Consider the following 27,712-nt stretch of genomic DNA (forward strand, 5'->3'; position numbering starts at 1 on the left):
TTTTACTTTGGCTGCAGAGTGTAACATTTCTTCTTAATTTTTTTTTTTTTGCTCTTACTGTTACTCGTAATGGAGACGGCATTAATACCACCTGGTAGTGTTCCATGCTCTCAACTCATTTTCAATTGAAAAATTACATTTTTAATTCGACTGCGTCTAAAAGTGACCAGACCAAAAATGTTATTAACTCTTTATGTACACATTCAAATCAGCTGAATAGTGTACTGGGGTCTCACCAATAACAAGCAAACAATGGAAAATCCAGAATGGAATAACAACAATATGAAATGGGATATATTGCTATTTACTACATGGAAGAGGCAAACAGGCATATTTAAAATACACATAAAAAAAAAGCTATCAACATCCTCCTTCAGATGTTGTTGTTGTTGTTGTTGTTATGGTCTTCAGTCCTGAGACTGGTTTGATGCAGCTCTCCATGCTACTCTATCCTGTGCAAGCTTCTTCATCTCCCAGTACCTACTGCAACCTACATCCTTCTGAATCTGTTTAGTGTATTCATCTCTTGGTCTCCCTCTACGATTTTTACCATCCACACTTCCCTCCAATACTAAATTGGTGATCCCTTGATGCCTTAGAACATGTCCTACCAACCGATCCCTTCTTCTAGTCAAGTTGTGCCACAAAATTCTCTTCTCCCCAATCCTATTCAATACCTCCTCATTAGTTATATGATCTACCCATCTAATCTTCAGCATTCTTCTGTAGCACCACATTTCGAAAGCTTCTATTCTCTTCTTGTCCAAACTAGTTATTGTCCATGTTTCACTTCCATACATGGCTACACTCCACACAAATACTTTCAGAAACTACTACCTGACATTTAAAGCTATACTCAATGTTAACAAATTTCTCTTCTTCAGAAATGCTTTCATTGCCATTACCAGTCTACATTTTATATTTCTCTCTACTTCAACCATCATCAGTTATTTTGCTTCCCAAATAGCAAAACTCATTTCCTACTTTAAGTGTCTCATTTCCTAATCTAATTCCCTCAGCATCACCCGACTTAATTCGACTACATTCCATTATCCTTGTTTTGCTTTTGTTGATATTCATTTTATATCCTCCTTTCAAGACACTATCCATTCCATTCAACTGCTCTTCCAAGTCCTTGGCTGTCTCTGACAGAATTACAATTTCATCGGCGAACCTCAAAGTTTTTATTTCTTCTCCATGGATTTTAATATCTACTCCAAATTTTTCTTTTGTTTCCTTTACTGCTTGCTCAATATACAGATTGAATAACATCGGGGAGAGACTACAACCCTGTTTCACTCCCTTCCCAACCACTGCTTCCCTTTCGTGTCCCTCGACTCTTATAACTGCCATCTGGTTTCTGTATAAATTGTAAATAGCCTTTTGCTCCCTGTATTTTACCCCTGCCATCTTAAGAATTTGAAAGAGAGTATTCCAGTCAACATTGTCAAAAGCTTTCTCTAAGTCTACAAATGCTAGAAATGTAGGTTTGCCTTTCCTTAATCTATCTTCTAAGATAAGTCGTAGGGTCAGTATTGCCTCACGTGTTCCAATATTTCTACAGAATCCAAACTGATCTTCCCCGAGGTCGGCTTCTACCAGTTTTTTCATTCATCTGTAAAGAATTCACATTAGTATTTTGCAGCTGTGACTTATTAAACTGATAGTTCGGTAATTTTCACATCTGTCAACACCTGCTTTCTTTGGGATTGGAATTGTTATATTCTTCTTGAAGTCTGAGGGTATTTCAACTCTCTAATACATCTTGCTCACCAGATGGTAGAGTTTTGCCAGAACTGGCTCTCCCAAGGCCATCAGTAGTTCTAATGGAATGTTGTCTACTCCCAGGGCCTTGTTTCGACTCAGGTCTTTCAGTGTCCCATCCTTCAGATGTAAAAAAAAAAAAGAAACCCACATCTGTAAAAGCACAACTCAAACAAGGCCACATCCTGAAAACTGGCTACAGCTGGGGAAGGCTGGGTACTGAGCATATGCCCCTCCATATCTGCATCCATTTATGCCAGTCAGCTGAGGATGAGAAAGCAGTCAGTTGGTACCATGGGACCTTCTGAGGTGTGTTCGGATGGAGTTTGGTTTAGTTCAGATATGCCTATGTAATGCTCAGTGCCTCCTCTGTGTAGTGAGAAGCAATGTATTCTATTTCACAAATTCAGTAAGAAACTGTGTATAATGTAACTGGATAGATAAGAAATCTACTCACTAAGTGGCAGCAGGAGAACACACTTGTAAAAAGGTATTACATATGCAAGCTTTTGGAGCCAGTGCCACCTCCTTCTGGCAGAAGGGTGAAATGGGAAGGAAGAGGGGTGAAGGAGAAGGGCTTATGAGGTTTAGGGAAAGGGGTAGAGTTCAGAAAAGTGACCCATAACCCTGGGTCAGGGGAGACTTACCAGACAGGATGAGAGGAAAGACAGGAAGAGTCTCCATTATTATCAGTATGCCACATCTGAAAGTACCTCGCATACATAATACCTTTTGCATGTGTGTTCTCATGCCACCAGTTGGTGAGGAGATTTTTTTGTCTATCCAGTTACATTGTGTTTTCAAAAACTGATTAAACTGTATATTATGTAATGTAATTATTTAAATATTTCTTAAGAGGTAAGTAATACATATAAATAACCTTAGAAACAAAAATTTATGTGAATTACATGTTCCATAACATATTCTGTGTATTATTCTATCAAGGCAGTACTTAAAAATTATTTTATTCCATGACACTATTTCTTCACAATGATAAAGTGCAGTTTTCTTGCTAGCAGTATTAATTCAATGTCATGAAATTTCTTCTATTTCATTTGGTATAGGTTATCATGCATAGTGTTTTAATCTGTGATTGGGAACCATGACATTATCCTTTAGTAATTTTTCCACTATGTGAATATGCTGATAACATAAGTTATGAGACTGCTACCTACCAATAAACTGTTGACTCATTTAACTCACTTTACTGTTCCTTGGCATTATAGATTTTGCAAAAAACATCTATTATCAGGTAGCTGCAGTATATCTATGAAAGGCAGCAATCTGATGATGGGCATTTTGATTGAAATCACTAATAACAATGGACAGAAAAGTAATTTCAATGTTTCAACAATTTAGTGGTTGACAGTTTCATGGCATCTTTTACCATCGAGCCTCTGTAAACTTGTCATCTACTAAATGGCCCCTTTGCACCAATAATTATTATCAATCAGTTTTTGAAAATCTCAGCAACATCTTTCATCAGGGTATTGGCTACCTACTCTCTCTCAAAGTGGTATTCTGTTGTTCATCCAAACTATGCAGTATCCAACTCCATCTTTATGCCACTGATGCTTTCAATCCTACATATACATCCACACAATGGAAACCACTGTGAAGAACATGGCAGAGGGTACTTCCCATTGTAACAATTATTGGGGTTTGTCTCCTTTTCATTCACATGTGGAGTGCTGAAAGAATAATTGTTTAAAAGCTCTGTGCATGCTGTAATTAATCTAATCTAATCTAATCTTAACTTCACAATTCCTATGGGAGTGACATGCAGGGGGTTATAGTATATCCCTAGAATCATGATTTAAAGCCATTTACTGAAACTTCATAAGTAAGCTTTCTCAGAATAGTTTGTGCATAACTTCAAGTGTCTGGGGGGTTGTTTGGGGGAGGAGACCAGGCAACAAGGTCATTGGTCTCATCAGATTAGTGAAGGACGGTGAAGGAAGTCAGCCGCACCCTTTCAAAGGAACCATCCCGGCATTTGACTGGAGCGATTTTAGGAAAATCACAGAAAACCTAAATCAGGTTGGCTGGATGCAGGATTGAACCGTCGTTCTCCCGAATGTGATTCAAGTGTCTGCTAGTTCAGTTTCTTCAGCATCTCTGTGACATTCTCTTTTGATTCAAACAAGCCTGTGACCATTTGTGCTGCCCTTCTCTGTATAAATTCAATATCCCCTGTTATATATCCTGTATGCTATGAGTTATTTTATTGTCCACAATCCCAGTTAAAGATCTGTCCTATACGATGAACCCGTCTACAAACTCCTAGTATGGTTCAACTGCAGGCATTTTCTATCCAATCAAAGGTAGGGCAATGTAAGAAGATACTTACGTACAACTACACGATTACTCCACAATTCACATGGTTTTCGACAAGGAAAAAATACCACTGCTGCAGTCCTTGAAATTGAAATCAGATATTAACTGATTTGAAAATACGAATATGTTCACTCTTGAGCTATGTGATTTGAGTAAAGTACTTGACTGTATCCCCTTTGATATTTTACTAGTAAAACTACAATATTATGGGATAAATAATACAGTATTAGAGAGAATTAATTATTATTGAAATTACAGAAGACAATTGGTATCAATTCTTCCTTATAGAAAGTCACATCTGGTGTACCTCAGGGCTCTGTCTGTGGACCATTTTTCATTGTTGTTGTAATTAACAATTTGCCACATTATTTGGAGTTTCAGTGAATTATGTTCCATACAGATGATGCAACTTTAATCGTCACAGATCAAGATTGACAAGGCTATGCCAGAATTCACAGGACACTGTCTTCTTGACACTAAACACTGGTTCTCATCTAGCAGACTACTGTGTAATCCAGAGAACACTCAGCATCTGCAATTGGAACTAGCTAAAGACATAGAAATTGAAAAACTGCTTGAAATGCATATTGTTTCCAAAGTAAACTGACAATTCCACATTAATCATGTCTGCAGAAAGATATCATGGATGTCCTATCTCACACAGAACTTAGCTGATCTAGTGAATAATAAATATCTTGGGTCAGTTTACTTTGGAATTTTTCAGTCTCACATATCTTGTGGGCTGTTGCTGTGGGGTCACTCGTGTCATGTCAGTAACGTACTACTGATTCAGAAAACGGTGCTACGAATAATGTGTAAGGTTGGTCCAAGGGAGTAATGCTGTTCTTTATTTACTAAGATGAAAATATTAACAATGATCAATCTTAATATCTATGCATCGTTGATATATACTAAAACAACATATCAGAGTTTAGCACCAGAGAGAATGTACACTGTCATCACACCAGAAACAAAAAGAGTACTGACATTCCTAAACATAATCTGACAAGAAAAGCAACTCTCACAAAGTGAACTTTTTGAAATTTTTTAATAAACTGCCACATTCTGAAATCTAAATACCTCTCAGTTGTACAACTAAATTGTATAACTAGTTAACAGACAAGCCATTCCACAGTTTAAGAGACTTCTTGGATAATAGTAGTGTAGAAAATGAGTTTTAAGATTATGGTTACAGTTCTGTACAGCTGATTAATGTAGAATAAATAATTTGAAGATATAATGTGGACATTAATTAATGTAGTGGCTGTTGTATCATGTCATCAATGTAAAGTGTATTCCAGTACATGTGGTCAATGGCAGATGAAGAATCTGAATCTATAAGTGCTTGGCAGAGGACACAAGACAACACTTCCAAGCAATATCTTAACAATTCTATTCTTTACTTAGTTTTGCTGAATAAATAACTTCAAAAGTTGTGTCATTTATCATGTAACAGAAGTCCAATGAACTCTCCTAGACTTTACCTGTAAAATATCACATTTTTTATTGTTAATGAGCAACTGCCATGACAGCATCATTTGCAAACAATTTAAGAAGGCCATTCAGAGTGCCTTCTAATCATTTATATAAAACAAGAACAAAAATGGGTCTGTGAGACTTCCTTTGGAAATGCCAGATGTAGCTGTAATTTCAATAGGTGAGTTTATGTCAACTACTGTAAACTGTGACCTTTTTGACAAGAAATAATGAATCCTTAAGCTAAATTTTCCCTGAGACATTTAAGTCACCAATTTATCTATGATAATGTTGGAAGCTGAAGAAGTGAATTAAAATTTGTGCTGCAGCTGTGCCTCAAACCCTGGTCCTCTTGCTTACTGGGCAGATATACTTAAATTAAATTTTCCCTGAGACATTTAAGCCTCTAATTTATCTACGATAACTTTGGAAGCTGAAGAAGTGAATTAAAATTTGTGCTGCAGCTGTGAATCGAACCTGGGTCTTCTTGCTTACTAGTCAGATATGCTGACCATTTAATTTAAGATCTATACGATAACATGTAGTACAGCACTTCCCCATTATGTCCAATGCTGGGGTGCAATTCCAATGTCGGAGAGCCCTGGTAATAGTGATAATATGAGGGGAGATGTGAATTGGAGTTTGTGTTGGGGAGGGTATTTGACGTGGGTAGTTCATGCAGCTGTGTTGACCATAACGCTGTGGTGGTGTAATTGTCAGCATATCTGCCTAGTAAGCAAGAGGACCCGGGTTCGAGTCACAGCTGCAGCACAAATTTTAATTCACTTCTTCAGCTTCCAACATTATCGTAAATAATGAATCCATTCACAAAACTGAGATGATATCTCTAGGCATGCAATTTGATTAGAATGTACTTGTGAGGCCTTCTGGAAATCATAGGAATATGGCATCAGACTGAGATCCCTTGTCTGTAAATCTCATTACTACCATTTTCATTTGTGTTTCACAAGAACAATATTTTCTGAAACTCCAATGGTTGTGAGTAAGTAGACTATTTTCATTGAGGTATCCTATGATAAACCAATGCTAATGAGATAGATATAGAATATTGCAAACTGATTTTTTCCATTCTTGTATTGAGGCAATACTGACCTTACGACTTATCTTAGAAAATAGATTAAGGAAAGGCAAACCTACATTTCTAGCATTTGTAGACTTAGAGAAAGCTTTTGACAATGTTGACTGGAATACTCTCTTTCAAATTCTTAAGGTGGCAGGGGTAAAATACAAGGAGTGAAAGGCTATTTACAATTTGTACAGAAATCAGATGGCAGTTATAAGAGTCGAGGGGCATGAAAGGGAAACAGTGGTTGGGAAGGGAGTGAGACAGGGTTGTAGCCTCTCCCCGATGTTATTCAATCTGTATATTGAGCAAGCAGTAAAGGAAACAAAAGAAAAATTTGGAGTAGGTATTAAAGTCCAGGGAGAAGAAATAAAAACTTTGAGGTTCGCCGATGACATTGTAATTCTGTCAGAGACAGCCAAGGACTTGGAAGAGCAGTTGAATGGAATGGACAGTGTCTTGAAAGGAGGACATAAGATGAACATCAACAAAAGCAAAACAAGGATAATGGAATGTAGTCGAATTAAGTCGGGTGATGCTGAGGGAATTAGATTAGGAAATGAGACACTTAAAGTAGTAAACGAGTTTTGCTATTTGGGGAGCAAAATAACTGATGATGGTCGAAGTAGAGAGGGTATAAAATGTAGACTGGCAATGGCAAGGAAAGCGTTTCTGAAGAAGAGAAATTTGTTAACATCGAGTATAGATTTAAGTGACAGGAAGTCGTTTCTGAAACTATTTTTATGGAGTGTAGCCATGTATGGAAGTGAAACATGGACAATAAATAGTTTGGACAAGAACAGAATAGAAGCTTTCGAAATGTGGTGCTACAGAAGAATGTTGAATGTGGGTAAATCACATAACTAATGAGGAGGTGTTGAATAGGATTGGGGAGAAGAGAAGTTTGTGGCACAACTTGACTAGAAGAAGGGATCGGTTGGTAGGACATGTCCTGAGGCATCAAGGGATCACCAATTTAGCATTGGAGGGCAGCATGGAGGGTAGAAATCGTAGAGGGAGACCAAGAGATGAATACACTAAGCAGATTCAGAAGGATGTAGGCTGCAGTAGGTACTGGGAGATGAAAAAGCTTGCACAGGATAGAGTAGCATGGAGAGCTGCATCAAACCAGTCTCAGGACTGAAGACCACAACAACAACAACAATATTGATGAAAATATAATGTAATTGGATGGATAAATATCTATTCACCAAGCAGCGGTAGGAGAATACACATACGAAGGTATTTAAATTTGCAGTCTTTTGGAGTTAGTGATTTCCTCCTCCTGATAGAAGGGTTGAAGGGAAGGAAAGAGGGGTGAAGGAAAAGCACTGGTAAGGTTTAGGAATGGGGAGAGTTCAGAAACGTCGTCCAGAACCTGTGGTCAGGGGAGACTTACCGGACCGGATGAGAAGGAAAGACTGATTGATAGGGACTGCATTGGACATGACTTGAAAACCTGAGCCCTTAAAGGTGGAAGATAGGGTACTATGCAAGACAGAGTTTACTGTTAAAACATCATTCATGAGTTTATAAGAGCAGAAAGCTGAGTGCATTGTGTTGAATGTGCAGGACTGTCTCCTGCATATTCTGGCCACCACATTTATGTGTATGTTTCACAGGCCAGGTATGACCCCTGCCACACCTAGAAGGTTATCTGTAAACAGACGAGGCAAGTTACTGCATACAGTCAAGCCTCCCGCAGTTGCCACAGCATTGGGGATGCCAGTCTTGCCACTACATGGTGTGCGAATTGCAACACACACCACTGCAGCCGCAGGCACTAATTTGCATAGTCACATGCTCACGTGATATCATCCATGAATCCTTCAACAATCATGTACTTAAGTTGGCACTCTGCCCATGGGAAGCCAGTTATGTCCTGATCTCTGAGCAACCAACAGCCACCTCAAGTCTCTGCTATGGACACTGCTTGCTGTTGCCACTTTGCTGTCCAGCAAGATGCCAGGCTGCCCTCATCCTGAACCACATCTGACCTTGCAGTTCCACCAGCCACTCCAAGGGCACTGCTATGCAATAATTGTTGTGACTACCCACAAGCTCATCATCTTTTGGGACCATGTTGTTACCAGCAAACTGCCTACGAGCTCTCATCCTGATAATACTGTGTTGTCACAGCACCTCCAACTCATCAGGAGACTGCCTATGAGTTACCACCCTTATGGGACTGTGTCATTGTTAATTTTCCCTGTGTCCAAATAGATTGCTGTTCTCAAATTTTGTACACATTGTTCTCAGAAGTTGTATTTAGCTTAGTTCTTGTGATAAACAGTTGTTATTCTAAGATGTATGTCTGCCTTCAGCAAGTCTCACTCCTCTAGAAAAGAATAGAACACATTGTATGTGATAGAGGTGAGAGGGGCAGGGAAAATTTTCTTCACCCTCTTTTAGTTTTCTGCATCCTTAATTTTCTAACCTATCTATTCTTCTGTGGCCCCTCCCACCTCTGCCACATGCAATGCAATTAGCTTTCTGCTCTTATTAATGGTGCACAGTGTTTTGGCAGTAATCTCTGTCTTGCATATTACCCTATCTTCCATATTTAAGTGTTCAGTTTTTCAGATCTTGCCCACTGCAGTCCCCAACAATCAGTCTTTCCTTCTCATCCCATCTGGTAAGTCTTCCCTGACCTAGGGCTCTGGTCAATTTTTATGAACTCTCCCCATTTCTTAAACTTCACCAGTCCTTTCCTTCACTCATCTTCCTTTCCCTTCAACCTTTTTGCCAGAAGGAGTCACCGGCTCCAAACATTGCAGATTCAAATAGGTTTATTTGTGTATTCTCCTGCTGCCACTTTGTGAGTAAATTTTTAATCCATCCAATTACACTACACTATTGTATACTGGTATCTCCTGTGAAACTTTCCAGCCTTTGGCATGCATCTTTCATTGACTGGGCAGTTTGTATATCATTCCTAAAAATAGAGTTATTTTGCCAGCACATTTTGAAAGGATCTAAGGGGTATATAGTCTCGACCAGAAGACTTTTCTTTATTAAGTAACATGAGTTGCCTTCACTGTACAAAGTGATCTGCTTTTGAATTAATCAGGTTCACAGTTGTCCTTGATTCAAGTCCTTGAACTTCTTTGGTGAAAAAATTCAGAAAATCAACAATGTGGGAAAAGATAGATTTCTACTTACTGTAAAGGAGATGCATTAAGTTACAAACATGCACAATTAAATGACAATTGTATGTTTGCAACTTAACATATCTCCTCTATGGTAAGTAGCAATCTACCTTGTACTACATTGTTGATTTTCCTACCTGGAGTTTCCATTGTTTGAAATGTCAGAAAATGATGTTTAATAACTGTGCTTAGTGGTTGTATCATCCGTGACACTACCATTACTATCATGGAATGAAAGTAATGATTTTCTCTTGACAGAACTTCTTTGGATTTCCTACTAGATTTTGAGATGAAATTTGTTATGGAAATTTTTAAAAGCAATTGCACTGACATCTGCCCAGAATTTTGAGATTATGTAAACTCTTGCTAATTTTAGACATTCATGTCATGTACTAATTACTGTGCAGTGTTCTACATAGGCATGATAATTAATCAGTTGAATACTTGTATAAATGGGTAGGCTGTGGCCAATCACAATTTCAACTACTCAACTGATGAACAAGCTGGAACCACAGCAACAGTGACTTCAACAGCTGGGTCAAGGGCCAAGGCATCTGGACTCTGACCCTGGCATGTCTCTCCTGTTATCTTTCATTCTCAAAATTTCCTGATCTGAACCTCTGCTTGTTCCCTTAAACGTTAAGTCATTTCTCACTCTTTTGCCCTAACCTTTTCCCTACAGTAATGTTTCACCTCATTAACATCCTCTCTCTGTATTATATTCTCCTACCACTATTTCTCTGTCTTTTTTACCCTCTATTTTGTACTGTAGGTCTAAATTTTATGATTGTTACCAGAAGTAACTGACATTTTCTAACTGCTGTGGAAAATATGTCTTCCCCCTTTCCTACCTCTTTATACTATATCCTCCATGCCATATATAACTTCCCTTCTCCTAGCTGCTCCAAGTCTTTCATCTCTCTCCACAGCCATCTGCTCAGGCTATTGTCCATAATCAGTGTTGCAATGGTTCAAAATGGTTCAAATGGCTCTGAGCACTATGGGACTTAACATCTGAGATCATCAGTCCCCTAGAACATAGAACTACTTAAACCTAACTAACCTACGGACATCACACACATCCATGCCTGAGGCAGGATTTGAACCTGCGACCGTAGCGGTCGCGCGGTTCCAGACTGAAGTGCCTAGAACCGCTCGGCCACACCGGCCGGCTCAGTGTTGCAACAGCCGCATACAAGATAGTACTTATATCAGCAAAACAGTATTAGCTAATACAGTTATAACATATTTTAGTGTGTTTTGCACCACTTCCCATTAATCGTTTCTTTATTGTTCCATCATGAAGTTTCTGTTAGTATTGTTGGTAGAATACATATGCAGTTGTGTGAAATGATCAGGCTCAATGATTAAGGAACTATGAGTAGAATGTTGAAAATGCACTGTATGTTTGTTTTGTCAGTACAACTTCTTGAATTTCTGTAATCAGATGCTCTACCAGTTACATGCAGAATCATAAATTGGATAAAAAAATCAGGAGGTTCACAAGAACTTACCAACAAACTTGATTGCTGAAGCTCCAATTTTACCTTGAGTGCCATTTTTTGTTATTGCTGAGTACTGCATTGGAAATATCAGCCAGTGTGTAGACAGGATACTAGGAGCTGTTACAGAAATGTGAAGACACTAAGACTTTTACTACCATAACAATTGTTTATAAAGATAAGAGTGTACAAAAGTGCTGGACAACAGTAAAATAGTAAATACGAGGTACGCCAATAGAGAAACCGAACTGGTTGTTGTGCACCTTTCCAGCTTCATTGATGACTAAGAGAAGAGTGGGGGGATGACCTTGGAACTCTTCCTGACATGCGTACAAAATTTCATGCCGCTATGGTGGTTAGTCTGGCTGTTAGCCTTCTTAAAAACGGGTCATATGTCTGAGCTCCATCGGAAGTATGCTATGCTCTAAAGTGGAACAATCTGTTAACATTAAATTCCTCACACAACTTGTAAAATTCACCTCCGAACTTACAGTTTGCTGAAACAAGTTTATGGTGATCAGCATCTCTCTCATATGCAAATTTTTGAGTGGGTTATGATGTTCAACAAGGGTGACAGGAAAGATGTTGAAGATGATCCGAAATTGGGCCATCCTGCCACTTCAAAAACTGAAGAGAATGTGGTGAAGGTCAGCAGAATGGTTAAAAAATGTGGCCTGAGCAATCAAGCAATTTTAGAACTTGACTGCACCAATACAAAAATGATTAGATTTTGCACGATGATCTTGGTTTGACAATGATGTGTGCTAAAATGGTGCCAAGAACCCTCACAAATGAGCAAAAGCAACATCAAGTGGATGGCTGTGCTGCTACTGCTGAAAACATTGAAAATGCCCCTGATTGTCTCAGCAAAGTAATTATATGTGATGGAACACGGATTTTCCAATACAATCTATAGACTAATTGATAACACAGGCCAACGAAAAAAAATTTTTTTAAAACTTTTTTTTACTTTGATAGCTGATCTTTGTAAACTTTTATGAGCTGAATCCAAATCTAGCCTTAGGTTTTTATATTACCCATAGTTTTTGAGCAATATGCTTTTTATTATATAATATAAAAATCCTATGCTATACGTTAAATGGGGAAATTAAAGAAATGTTTTGTTACAACATAAGCATGGTTTTTATTTACATTAAGCTACTTAAAACAATATGTGTTAATAGAGGTTTCACTTGTCGGCTGGAATTGGTTTGTATTCTCTCTCTCTCTCTTTTTTTTTAAAAAAAAAGCTTCTTGTGTAGCTTTTTCTATGATGAGTCGCTTGCTGAACTTCTCGGTGAAGTGACCAACAGTAGTCCCCCATCACGTTGGTGTTCCAGTGGCCTTTGTAGTGTTTTTCTGTCACTTTTATATCCTGGTGAAAACACTCTCCTTGCTCCTCACTAACATCTATAGTATTGTCCGGGAAGTAATCAAGGTGAATGTTCCAAAAAGTGAACCTTCAGGCTCATTAAACATCCTCAAACTTTAAATTTCTTTAACATTGTAGCTATAATAGAAATATATTCTGGGTCTTTTTCATGTCCTAAGAACTTTGTAATGACTTGCTTGAATGATACCCATGCTTCTTTCTCATTTAAGCTCATTGTGGATTCAAAGTTAACATCAAACATCAGTACCTTATGTGGCACCCAAGATTTATCTTTATCACCAAGTTTAGATCCAAAGTATGCTAGATAAACCTTTTTCACAAAGTCTGTAATGTTTATTTGGTGTTTTTTAATTACAAATTCACCACAAATATAACAAAAACTGTCAGCAGAGTTTTTACAACCACGATTAGACATTGTACTGAGAACATGTACAGGAAACGAGAAAGTGAGGTTAGGTTGACTGTAAACAAAACACCATCTGTTAACACAAAAGTAGAATCCACCTTTTTTTGCCAGAAAATGTTTTTCAGCAGTTCTACCAATGTTATCTATATTAATTACTCCTCCTTTTTAAATTATTTTAACTATATAAAAGCTGTTAAATTTTTTAAAACGCTTAATTTAATAAATTTAAGTGTAAAATGTGAAGACATGATGGGTGGTACAGTTTTTTAAGTATCATATTTGGATTTGCCACCTTAAAAAACATAACAATAAGGTATTTTCAGCAAAAAAGTTTTTCCATCATTGGCCTGTGTAATCCATGCATTGGTAGAGCCCTCAATTTCCTAGGAAGATGAAAGCACACATGATCAAATCAAAATTCAAAGCAATGATGATTATTTTCTTCAATATTCGAAATGTTATTGACACTGATTTGATGCCTGAATGTCAGACTGTCAGTCAATCTTTTTATGTAACTGTTCTGAAGACCTTTCCTGAACGTGTGCAATGAAGGAGGTCAGATCCGTGGACAAATATCTCATGGGTTCTTCATCAGGACAACATGCCAGCCCATAACGCAATGTCCGTGAAGCGGTTTTTGGCAAAAAATGACATTCCAGTGATGGAACATCTGCTGTATTCAGCTGTATTCATGCAGCTTCTTTCTCTTCCCAATTCTGCACTTAAAGGAACCAGGTTTGAGTCCATGGATGCAGTGAAGAAAAAAGTGATGAGCCTCCTCAATGGCATAAAATGAGACTTACAGCACTGCTTCCAAAAGTGGAAAATTTTCATGGAGAGGTGCAGGTATCAGGGAGGGGACTATACTGAAGGTGGCTACATTTCAGTTGTGCAAGTTTTTTAAATAGAGAGTTACAGCATGAGTGCGGTTTCTTTATTGCCACACCTTGTATTTATCCTGTTACAGTGAAAACGATGACTGAGTGTCACAAATTCTCCCTTACTGAAATGCACTTCGATATGGCAGCATACTTGGCACTAATAAGGCTTTAAAGAATTGCAGAAATTATCTGCAGTATTTTAAAAAATTGAGTAGCATTTATAATGGATTTCAGCTGTTACAAGAAGTAACTTGATGTTACTCAAGTATGGGGGCAGTCCAGAATAGTGTGAAATAAAGAAGTAAAAACTTCAGCAGCCAAGATCACTAACTGTAATTTTGCAATCTGTGAGCCATACAGACTGAAATAATAATCATAATGAGGTCAGATATACATTAGGGTGTGACACATATTTACATAGCATGGATATGTACAACATGATGATGATGATGATGATGATGAAGTCACATACTTCTTTACAGAGCGTAGGGGAACGACCCGAGAGACCCGCACCACGTTACTAGGCAAGGTCCTAGTGGAGGTGGTTTGCTATTGTCTTCCTCCGACTGTATTGGGGATGAATGATGATTATGAAGGTGACACAACAACACCCAGTCATCTCGAGGCAGGAAAAATCCCTGACCCCGCCGGGAATCGAACCTGGGACCCCGTGCTCGGGAAGCGAGAACGCTACCACGAGACCACAAGCGGCGGACATGTACAACATACCTTAAGCAAATACACCTTAATGAATATGTATCATCCGAACAATATATCATGTGACATCATAATAAGTCATTCTGGGAGCATGAATAACATGATACATTGACATTTTAAACATAAAATAAGGTTTACATGACATGTCAAACATTTTGAACCGACTGCACAAGCTCATTTTCATGCAACAGATAAATACGACTGTAAACCATTATAAAAGTTATTAACACTTTTTTTATAATTAAAAAGTTTATAAAATTATAAAAGAAAGTGTTGTACATCAGTTGTAATAATTTTCTGCATATACAGACAAACCAATCACACAGCAAGTGCAATATAGAAAATGTAATGTCAGAATGAACTTACAGAATAAACTTACAGAATATCACGTAAGGTTAAGTTGATAAGAATACAGAGACAGTTATGAATGTACATGTCATAATATATTTAGGGAACAATTAATTGTTGCACTCGTAAAATACCATCTGCAAATTACTATATTGTTGCTGTTGTTGTGGTCTTCAGTCCTGAGACTGGTTTGATGCAGCTCTCCATGCTACTCTATCCTGTGCAAGCTTCTTCATCTCCCAGTACCTACTGCAACCTACATCCTTCTGAATCTGTTTAGTGTATTCATCTCTTGGTCTCCCTCTACGATTTTTACCCTCCACGCTGCCCTCCAATGCTAAATTAGTGATCCCTTGATGCTTCAGAACATGTCCTACCAACCAATCCCTTCTTCTGGTCAAGTTGTGCCACAAACTCTTCTTCTCCCCAAATCTATTCAATACCTCCACATTAGTGATGTGATCTACCGATCTAATCTTTAGGATTCTTCTGTAGCACCACATTTCGAAAGCTTTTATTCTCTTCTTGTCCAAACTATTTATCCATGTTTCACTTCCATACATGGCTACGCTCCATACAAATACTTTCAGAAAAGACTTACTGACACTTAAATCTATACTCGACGTTAACACATTTCTCTACTTCAGAAACACTTTCTTTGCCATTGCCAGTCTACATTTTATATCCTCTCTACTTTGACCATCATCAGTTATTTTTCTCCCCAAATAGCAAAACTCGTTTACTACTTTAGGTGTCTCATTTCCTGATCTAATTCCCTCAGCATCACCCTACTTAATTCGACTACATTCCATTGTCCTCATTTTGCTTTTGTTGATGTTCATCTTATATCCTCCTTTCAAGACACTGTCCATTCCATTCAACTGCTCTTCCAAGTCCTTGGCTGTCTCTGACAGAATTACAATGTCATCGGCGAACCTCTTTTATTTCTTCTCCATGGATTTCAATACCTACTCCGAATTTTTCTTTTGTTTCTTTTACTGCTTGCTCAATATACAGATCGAATAGCATTGGGGAGAGGCTACAACCCTGTCTCACTTCCTTCCCAACTACTGCTTCCCTTTCATGTCCTTTGACTCTTATACCTGCCATATGGTTTCTGTACAAATTGCAAATAGCCTTTCACTCCCTGTATTTTACCCCTGCCACCTTCAGAATTTGAAAGAGAGCATTCCACTCAACATTGTCAAAAGTTTTCTCTAAGTCTACAAATGCTAGAAACATAGGTTTGCCTTTCCTTAATCTATCTTCTAAGGTAAGTTGTAGGGTCAGTATTGCCTCACGTGTTCCAATATTTCTACGGAATCCAAACTGATCTTCCCTGGGGTCAGCTTCTACCAGTTTTTCCATTCGTCTAATAGAAGGAAAGTTGCAACTCACCATATAGCGGAGATGCTGAGTCGCAGATAGGCACAACAAAAAGATTTTCACACTTTAAGTTTTCACCCAATGGCCTTTGTCAACAATACACAAACGTGGTTTCATTGCCTGAGACTGCAGCCACGTGTGTGAGTTGCATTTGCATGTGTGCATGCATATGTGTGTCTATTGTTGACAAAGACCATTGGCTGAAAGCTTTAAGAGTGAAAATCTTTTTGTTTTGTCTATCTGTGACTCAGTATCTCCGCTAAATGGTGAGTAGCAACTTTCCTTCTCATAATATTGTTCCATTCCATCCTGGATTTTCCATTGTTTGATATGCAAATTATAGTATTAAAGATGTTTGTTCTGTAATATCTGCATAAAATATAATTCACAGTTTCATTGATATTGTACTTACATCATCGTATTGCAAATTATTGTGTACACTTATGTATTATGCATCTTCTTGCTTTATTCTAGATGCTTAGTATACAAACCTAGACTTTGAGCACTAGTTTATATTAGCACCTAGATGTCATGCTGTACTGTTGGTGCTCTAGAATACTGTGATTTTTAGATGAGAGAAAATAATTTTAGACAAGAGAAAATAGTCAATTATTGATTATATAATGTGCTACTGCTTCGTGAGTAGATTTTTTTTATCTATCCATTTACATTATATTATCAGTGATTTTTAGATTGTAATTTAAGAGTGCAACAGTTAATTGATCCCTTTTCTGACCTATGTATATTATGACATGTACTTTTGGCATTGTCTCTGAATTCTTAGCACCTAAACCTTAAGTGACCATCTTCAGGCTTATTTCTGCATCTACATCTACATCTATACTGCAAACTACCATGAGATGCATGGCAGAGGGTATGTCCCGTTGTAATAGTTATTAGGGTTCTTCTTGTTCCATTCACATATGGAGCACAGGAAGAATCATTTACTGAATGCCTCTGTGCATGTGATAATTATTCTAACCTTATTCTCATGATCCCTAAGTGACCAATTCTGATAATATATTTTCTCCACTGTACTTGTCTAATAAATGGTCTGACTATATATGCAGAAAGTTAGTAAAATTGAAATACAACACTTTCTTTTATAATTTTATAAGATTTTAATTCTATTAAAAAAGTTTTACTAATTTTTATTATGGTTTATAAATGGTTATTGTTGAGCCCAATTGTATCCCTGTGTAACAACTTTGTATTTTTGACTAGAGTGGTCCAATGAAGGCCATAAAATAAATAATAATAATAATGGTTTCTGAAAAAAGAAAGTTTGTTATTCCAATATATTCTGATTTAGATAACTTGCATTATATAATTACATACAAAAATGTGTGCATTGCATTTGTTGGTATATTCCTAGGATGTAATGTCTCCATTATGCTTTATATGTTACGATGTATTCCCGTCTATTCACTACTACAGTGCCAACTGATGGCAGTTCGTAATATCTGTGTTGTTGACTTCTGAATCTCAGTCTTCATTTATCTGTTGTATGAACATGAGCTTGTGTAGTCAGCGCACAATGTGTAACATTTTATGTAAACTTTATTTTACTCTTGACCTGCTGATGTATCACATTCTTCATGTTCCTGGAATGACATGATATGTTGTACAAATGCTCGAGATTCGTTGAGGCATATTTGCATAAGGCATGTTGTATATTTCCATGTTATGTAAATATGTACCACTCTCTATCATATATGACCTCAGCATGATTATAATTTAGAACTATGTGTTTTATAGATCTGATGATGACAACTTAGATTGCTGAAACCAATCATCAAAAAAATTAAGTTAGAGTGGCCGATCTTAACTTCAAAGTTTTTACTTCTATATTTCATATGACAAGAAGCTACACCATTGACTCTGTTTGATAATTGCATTAGATATTAATCCTACTTAACAAAATTCAATAAGGTTTTATTGTACCTACTAACTAGAGAGGTGTGCACATATGGAATCACATGGACCATTAGGAGTAGGATTAGGTTCATTTTTCTTCGTGGCAAAGTGATATTTCCAGCAGAGAGTACGGGTGTAGGACAGTAAATCTTTGACAAGGGCTGTTTGGTTGAATCTGGGAGTGGGGCTGAAGGTGAGGCCTTTGGATAGGACAGAGGTTTCGGATTGGGAGAGAGGTTTGGAGGAAAGGTTAACTACTGAATTAGGGTGTTGTGGTTCCAGATTGTGTTGATTGGAATTTTGAGGTTATGGGGGGAGTGGAGCTGGAAGTGGGAGATTGAGTAGATGGGAGAGACTGGGTCTGTGTGCAATGAGAGGAGGTTGAGGTTTGCTGGAAAGGTTGTGAAGGGTGAGTGAGTTGCCTTTCCGGAGGTGGGAAACCAGAAGATTGGATAGTTTTTTGAGGTGGATGGTGGCATGCTGTTCTAATTTGCGATTGGCCTGTAGGAGGATGCTCTGAACAGCCGGTGTGGACGTGGGAGAGGAAGGATTGAGGATTTTTATTAAGGATAGGAGTTGACGGGTGTGTTCATTGGCTGAGTTGATGTGTAGGTGAAGGATTAGGTGGGTGAGGGCAATGGATAGTTCAGTTTGGAACTGGTATAGGGACTGATGGAAAGAAGGATTACAACCAGGAATATTTAGAAAAAACTGCGTGTAAATGTAATGGTTTTGTGGTCGCAGATTTTGAAAAAGGCTAACAATTGTCTGATGAAGAACTAATGACGTTAAAACCTGTGGGAAGCGGCTAAAAAAGATCAGTGACGTAGGAAAAACGGAAATGGAAAAAAAGCGAAAGTTATTGGAACTGGCTGAAATGACTGTTTAATAGCTGAAAGGAACTGTTTGTGAACTGGAAACGGTGGATTTTGTAGCAGCAGTATTGTTGAAAGCAGGAAAAAAATTTTTTTTTGGTTATGGTTTGGAAGTGGGTTACGTATTATTGAGTATATATAGGTGGGATAAAATTGTATGGTAGATTCGGTAAAGAGGAGAAGGTGAATACAAAGTGAAACTACTTGCAAAAAAAGAAAGAGAAAATAAGATGACAGGAAAGATTTCGAAATGCAACAGTGACAATAACAAACGTAATTGTTGGGTTCAAATTAATGATTGAATATAATAGAGGGAAACATTCCACGTGGGAAAAATATATCTAAAAACACAGATGATGTGACTTACCGAACGAAAGTGCTGGCAGGTTGATAGACACACAAACAAACACAAACATACACACGAAATTCAAGCTTTCGCAACAAACTGTTGCCTCATCAGGAAAGAGGGAAGGAGAGGGAAAGACGAAAGGATGTGGGTTTTAAGGGAGAGGGTAAGGAGTCATTCCAATCCCGGGAGCGGAAAGACTTACCTTAGGGGGAAAAAAGGACAGGTATACACTCGCACACACACACACACACACACACACACACACACACACACACACACACACACACACACACACATATCCATCCACACATACACAGACACAAGCAGACATTTGTAAAGGCAAAGAGTTTGGGCTGAGGCCTGGCGGATAACGAGAAGAGAGGATATACTGAAGGGCAAGTTCCCATCTCCGGAGTTCTGACGGGTTGGTGTTAGTGGGAAGTATCCAGATAACCCGGACGGTGTAACACTGTGCCAAGATGTGCTGGCCGTGCACCAAGGCATGTTTAGCCACAGGGTGATCCTCATTACCAACAAACACTGTCTGCCTGTGTCCATTCATGTGAATGGACAGTTTGTTGCTGGTCATTCCCACATAGAAAGCTTCACAGTGTAGGCAGGTCAGTTGGCAAATCACGTGGGTGCTTTCACATGTGGCTCTGCCTTTGATCGTGTACATCTTCCGGGTTACAGGACTGGAGTAGGTGGTGGTGGGAGGGTGCATGGGACAGGTTTTACATCGGGGGCGGTTACAAGGGTAGGAGCCAGAGGGTAGGGATTGCACACCTTTTTGTACAAGAATATGTAACTTTAAATCCTTGTGAATATTATTCTTATTTCTAGTATTGATTCCATGAATTGAGCTGTTGGTTTGATAAAGTGACATATTTTTAATGACAAATTTCATTAAGGCATAAATATATTGGGAAGCAGTAGTTAGTATCGCTAGTTCCCTAAACAGGCTTCTGCAGGATGTTCTTGAGTTCACACCACATGTAACTCTTATTTCACATTTTTGTGCCTGGAAAACTTTAGCTTGGCTTGATGAATTACCCTAAAAAATAATCCCATATGACATTATGAAATGACAGTAAGCATAGTATGCCAGCTTTTTTATTTTTATATCCCCTATGCCTGACACAATTCATATTGTGAATAGAGATTTGTTAAGATGCTTCAGCAGTTCTGTGGTGTGCTCCTCCCAATAGAATTTATTATCAAGCTGTAATCCCAAGAATTTAACACTATCCCCTTCTTCTATCTTCTTGTCATCATATGTTAGGCATATACTTGTGGGACACTCCTTACAAGTTCTGAACTGCATGTAGTGTGTTTTTTCAAAGTTTAGTGACAAAGAATTGGCTAGAAACCAGTGATTAATGTTCACAAATATTTTATTAGCTGATCTTCCTAAGACTACACTTGATTTGCTATTTATTGCAATGTTTGCATCATCGGCAAACAAAACAAACTTGGCACCTGGTAATGTTACCGATGAAAGGTCATTGATATACACAAGATAAAGTAAGGGCCCTAAGATGGAACCTTGTGAGACCCCACATGCAATTAATTCCCAGTTGGATGATGCCTGATAGCTTAATACATGTCTCTTACCTAATAACATCCTTTGTTTCCTGCGAGAGATATAAGATTTGAACCATTTTGCAGCATTTCCTGTTACACCATAATATTCGAATTTACTTAAAAGGATATTGTGATTTACACGGTCAAATGCCTTTGACAGATCACAAAATATATCAGTTGCCTGCAATTTTTTGTCTAATGAATTAAGTACACTTTCACTGTGATGTAGATAGCCTTCTCAATATCAGAACCCTTTAGAAATCCCAACTGCGACTTTGACAGTATGTTATTTGTGATAAGATGGTTATAAAGCCAATTGTACATTATCTTTCCTAAAATTTTTGAAAATGCTGGAAAAAGTGAAACTGGACAGAAATTTGATGCTGTTTCTTTATCTCTCTTCTTAAACCGTAGCTTAACTTCAGCATATTTCAACCATTCAGGAAATATTCCACTGATAAATGACTGGTTACACAGATAGCTTAATATATTACTTAACTCAGAATCACATTCTTTAATTAACTTTGTTGATATTTCATCATACTCACTAGATGTTTTTGATTTTAAAGATTTTATGATGGACATTACTTCTGCTGCAGTAGTGAGCATCAAATTCATATTATGGAAGTTACTTGAAATGTCTGGTCTGAGGTATTCTATAGCAGCATCTACAGAACCTGACAACCCCATCTTTTCAGTAACAGTTATAAAATGTTTGATAAAAAGTTCTGCAACACTATACACATCTGTCACCAATGCATCATTTACTCTTAATGCTATTTGTCCCTCTTCATGTCTGGTTCTACCGGTCTTCTCCTTCACTATATCCCATATTGTCTTTATTTTGTTATCTGATATGACTATCTTTTCCTTGTAATATATTTGCTTTGATGTCCGTATTACAGTCTTTAATATTTTGCAGTATTTCTTGTAATGTGCTATAACATCAACATCAGAACTGTTTCAGATTGACATTCAGATTGACAGATACAGTTTTCTTTTTGTTTTACAAGATACCTCTATTCCTTGAGTAAACCATGGCTTTGCTGTATAACCTTGATTAGTTTTGGGGAAAAACAGTGTTCAAATAAGGTAAGCACTTTTTTAGCAAAAGCGTTATATTTTTCATTAAAGCCATGAGCACTGTAAACATCACTACAGTGAATGTCGCTGAGGAGTGTTCTAAAACAATCAGTTTTTGGCTTATTGATTACCCTCTTGAGTTCAGATTGAACAATTTTATATCCCGTTCAGTATTAGCATTTAACAGAAGGAACTGTATGCGATAGTCTGAGAGGCCATTGACTATTGGTTTTGTAATATAATTTTGTTCATTGGACTTTTCTGTAAAGATATTATCAGTGGCTGTTTGTGAGCAATTGGCTACCCTAGTGGGGAACTTTACTGTGGGAATTAAGTTGAATGATAGTGTTACTAACTCAGAAAAGTTCTTATTGGGGGAGTCTTTAAGGAAATCTACATTGAAGTCACCAGCAACCACTATTTCTTTGTTCTTGGTTGTTAAGGGGATACGGAATCACCTATCCCCGCAATGTTAATATATGCCTACTATAGGGAACATTTTCTCACAAACTACTGGAGACAGAGAGGTAAAAATTTTACTGTGTGTGCATTCATATGTTACAACAATACTGAAACAACAGTTTATTGTCAAAGTATTTTCTTACAGAGATATTGTACATTTATTTTTAAGTAAATTTTTTCCATCGCTTTTTACTAGACTATCACCCCTAAGTCTTTTGTAAATCAAGTAATTAAAAAATCGTTGTTTCAGTATGTAATAGGGACCTATGTCACTACGTCATAAAAATTTCAGACTTCTAGGTTGACCAGTACCTGAGATAATGTTCCTAGATGAAGTAAAAAGTAAACTTACGGGAAACGGAGAAAGAAGATTAAAACATTCCTGATCCGTAGCTAATACCCCCTTCACAGTCTTCATAATCATCTTCAAGTCTTCTTTTGGCACCCCTCTGCACCTGTCTTGCTTTTTTCACTAATGTCTTGATTATATTATCAGCATGCCTTAGTCTGTGCTGATCTAAAAAGAACATAGCACGTACCGTACGGGAACCAACACACATACCCAACTTTTGAAGGACCTGGCATTTAGTTATATTTCCAAGATTGAAGGTTGCCACAGCATCATACACACCAAAATGTAGTGTATTAATTCCGACAAACACTGTTTTTGGGAGACGATGCCATATCACACTATTCAAGCACTCGTTGGGGTTCTGCGTTTTTCCGTGAAGACATTTCACCAGAAGACTTCTGTCAGCCAGATCTCTGAAAATGGGCTTTATTTCTGCCATGATGGCTGATGGTAGACTGTGGTGGTGAATGTATTTCTCTCCTGTTGTTAGTCCCCTATTGTATTTACACCAGCTGTTTTCACCTTTGGGGCACAAACCATGTTGTGGATGCTCATCCGTGGATGCGGTGTGGAAATATAAAGCCCATATAGCTCTCCTCATTTCTTCAAGATTGCCTGTATTTTGCCTGATTGCAAGGCCATAGCAGTTCTGAATGTGGTCTATTATGGAATCAGTCAATCTTCCTCTGCCATCCAAGGTTTTCCCATCATCTAGTTTTTTCCCTTTCATAACTGATTTTAACCTTCTCAGCCTGGCACCCATTCTCTTCTGCACATGTCCTATACATTCAAGTTTGCTTATATTTACACTGTTCCCATATGGTTTGCTTTCCAAAACTTCTTTGAATGCTTTAGAGTCACCATCTCCCAGATATTTGACATAGCGAACATTATACCACTGTGAAGAGCGATGAAAAATTTTCTTCACCCCAGCAACCTCCATGCCACCACTACTACCATAATAATTAGCAATACAGTCATCACTGTGTTCATTTTTCAGCCTGCCTGTGCACCTACAGTATTTAGACATTATTGCAACATCAATAACCTTGCCAGTATCAACACTAGTTGCTGTTACAACACCATTGTTGGAGGTGTGGCCCCTTTTCTGCCACGTGCCATCAAACGCCACTGTGAGGTCACGACTGCCGTCATTTTCTTCCACTGCTTCTTCCACAGCAACCTGCATTGACTTCTGTGCTACATCTTCAACTGCAGATCCTAGTACATAATTGTAAGCTTCAAACTTTGAAGGTGCACTTGGAAGATTTAGAACACCACATAGCATATCACCAGCTGCTTTGCCCTTACCAATTGCTCGCAATCCATAAACTAACCTAATATTTACACTATAAAGTTCAGTTTTCTTGTATCCATTATTTACAGTTACTGAAACCGAACTTGGAAACTTACAGCTGTATTTACAAACAGTGCATATTAAATTAAACTGGGCAGCCAGGCCAACATGGGATTCTACTTTCAGAGAAACATTTCCATGACATTTTTTGCAGCACAAACTGTTTTCAAGAGCTTCACACAATATATTCGTATCAATGAGTTCAAAAACTTCATTCCCTCTATCAAGCAAATTATATTTCTCTTCCAAATCTCTTAGTTTTTTATGAGAAGCACTGTTTTCATTTGGTGTAAGTTCGTTCGGCAAATCAGTAATAAGTGGATTCACATTTTCCAACAGTGATGATGATGAACTGCTTTGCTTTGCTAATGAATCATTATTTCTTTTCTTTTGCCAGTTCACACGCTTTTTAAATACTTTTGCTTTAGCTCTAGGCATTTTCACTGCGAAAAATGAAGCACTAAATACGAAATAACTCAACAACAACTACTTTCTTATATCACACTGTTTACAAAACAGTCCCGCCACAAAGTCAAAGAGTAACTTGAGGAAACCAGAGAGAAACATTTTCGGGCAACTAGTGTATAAATAGTCGCTGGAAACCGGGATATTTGAATTCATGTCACTTTAAAGGTACTGCCAAAAAGTTCATGGTCAGCCACGAGAGACGTGTATAACTAAAGCGCAATACCCGATCTCACAAATATATAAAAATAAAATAGTTATAATTGTAGTAGAGCTATGTATGATACGTCATTTTAAAGAGGAAACATGGCAGAATATAATACGCCAATAAAAAAAAATTCGATTTTTTAACCCAAAATCCGATTCCGTATCCCCTTAAATGAACCGTGCAGCTTCAAGGTGGTTTATGAACAGATTAAAGTTACCTGCAGGTGTTAGATATACACTCAATATTATGAAGGATTTTTGGTTAAAGTCTACTTCTGTTGCACACGCTTCCACATGCTGTTCTAGGCAAAATTTATGAATGTCTATGTTCTTAAATTTATGATGGTTCCTGATGAATGTGGCAACTCCTCCTTTGTCCATTTCTGTTCTACAAAAGTGAGATGGTAACCTAAATCCTGTAACACTTGGAAATCCTATACCAGGTGTCACATGATGTTCAAAGAGGCAGATTATGTCAGCTGGGCTTGAGGACTCTAATTCAGCTATGCAGATAATTAATTCATTAATTTTATTTCTCAGCCCTCAAATATTTTGATGCAACAGAGATAGCTGACATTTCACATTGACTGAGTTAAAATCGGGTAGAGTCGAAATTTCTGCTGATTGTTGAAAACTGTTAACCAACAGCTGGTTATGCTGATGTAATAAGCTAGAATTATATTTTTTGGTTTCTTTCTCAAACTGAAGGTTTGTCTCAATCCTAACCTCTCTTAAAATTTGGTTTCTTTGTGTCCTCCTTACCCTAAAAAAGGGTCTTTTCTGAACCCTATAACCACAGGTATTTTATCACTCATGACAGTGCCTCCTCCCTTTAACTTTCCTGCTATTTTTCCCAGCCAGTTTACCCTTCCCTTTCCTGTTGAGGTGAAGGCCATGCCTAGTATAATCCCACCTATTGAGAGAATCAACAGGAACCACACCAACGTGTGACCCTGCTCCCGGCATAAGCAGCCGTTCCAACTCCAAATTAACTCTCTTGACAGAAGAGTTCAAATGAAGTGGTCCCCAAGAACAGATACAAACTCGAGAGTATGCTTTGATGCTGATGCAATCTTTGCCAGTTAACACTCTATACTGTACCCAGGATCCCTGTCAATAGTATTACCTGGCCCACCCACATAACCATGGTGTCTTCCTTAGTGAAATCTTATCAGTGACAGAAGTATTTTTACTAGGAACTGACTTTATGTCATCAACCTTGTGCTGCTGACCAGACTCCTCCTTCACAACTGAACATATGGTTTCAATTTTGTCCTGTGAATTAGCTATTCTATTTGCATAACACATGCTCTTTGCCTTCCTCATAACATTTTTAAGCACTTTACAATACTGTTTGTAATGGGCTACTGTAGCTTGATTGTGACTCCTTCTAGCATTTTGATATAATTCCTGCTTTGCTCTACGTAATATCCCTATCCCACTTGTCAGCCACCTAGGCTGCCTATTGTTGCTAGTATCCCATTCTGGATGTTCTAATGGAAAGCAACTCTCAATGAGCATGAGAAATGTGTTAAGGAAAGTATTATATTTACAATCTATGTTATTGGCACTATAAACATCCTGCCATTCTTGTTCCTTGGCAAGGTTTAAAAAACTCTCTGTTGCTGTTGGATTAACTTTCCTACATAGTTTGTAATTATATGTTACATTTGTTTGAGTACAAAAGCCTTTTAGTGGTAATAAAATTTGTGCATCATGGTCTGAAAGGCCATTCACCATTGTACTAACAGAATGCCCATCTAGTAATGAAGAATGAATAAAAATATTATCTGCAGCTGTGCTGCTGTTCCCCTGCACTCTAGTTGGAAAAAATGCATCAGATCATATGAATTTAGGAGATCTACCAACATCCTTTTTCTTGCACCATCATATACAAAATTTATATTGAAGTCATCACATATAACTAATTTCTGGTACTTCCTACAAAGTGAATCAAGAACCCTCTCTAGCTTGAGTAGAAGTACGCTGAAGTCAGAGGTGGGGGACCTATAAACAACAACAATTAGAAGTTTAGTTTCACTAAATTCAACTGCCCCTGCACAACATTCAAAAACCTGTTCAATGCAGTGCCATGATACGTCCATGGAATCAAATGGAATACTGTATTTTACATATATAGCCAGTCCACCACTCTATAAAGAACTCCTTGTAAAACAGCCAGCTAATCTGTTTCTGGTAAACAAAGTTTCTGAATTGTCAAATTATATAAGTGGTGCTCCAATATACCAATAATATCAGAGTCAAGATCTATAAGAAGTTCACAAACTTTATCTCTACTACCTCTTATATTTTCATGAAATATGCTAATTTCTCTACTCGGATATCTGACCACCTCTGAAGTTGATTCCTTTTGTTACAGGACTTCCTTTAAGCAGCGATACCTATCAGCTGACTTCAATCTAAGAAAGGTGTAGTTCTAACACCAACTACTACAGTAATTTTTCCATGAGTGATCCCACCATCACCCAGTACACTGTCACCTATAAGCTTTGCCAGCCTCCCCTTCCCAAACCTATCAAGGTGCAGGCCATGCCTAGCAAAACCCGGCCTATTGACAGACTCAACTTGCACCACTGCAATGTGAGCAATGGCCTCTG

General features: G+C 37.8%; 2 protein-coding genes across 2 annotated transcripts in view; one reads left to right on the forward strand and one right to left on the reverse strand.

Annotated features, from left to right (window-relative positions):
* Positions 1 to 12,242, forward strand: part of LOC126419088 (cell cycle checkpoint protein RAD1-like) — a 114,592-nt gene extending 102,350 nt beyond the window's left edge. Inside the window, exon 8 of the mRNA XM_050086179.1 lies at positions 11,258 to 12,242. The gene's annotated coding sequence lies outside the window, so the exon portion shown is untranslated. The remainder of the gene's footprint in view (positions 1 to 11,257) is intronic.
* Positions 1 to 27,712, reverse strand: part of LOC126419089 (low-density lipoprotein receptor-like) — a 76,091-nt gene that overhangs the window by 39,878 nt on the left and 8,501 nt on the right. The window contains exon 2 of the mRNA XM_050086182.1: positions 11,325 to 11,432. Coding sequence (XP_049942139.1) covers positions 11,325 to 11,432 — 108 coding nt within the window. The remainder of the gene's footprint in view (positions 1 to 11,324; positions 11,433 to 27,712) is intronic.

The sequence above is a fragment of the Schistocerca serialis genome, chromosome 9 (genome assembly GCF_023864345.2).
Source record: "Schistocerca serialis cubense isolate TAMUIC-IGC-003099 chromosome 9, iqSchSeri2.2, whole genome shotgun sequence".
Lineage (NCBI taxonomy): Eukaryota > Metazoa > Arthropoda > Insecta > Orthoptera > Acrididae > Schistocerca > Schistocerca serialis.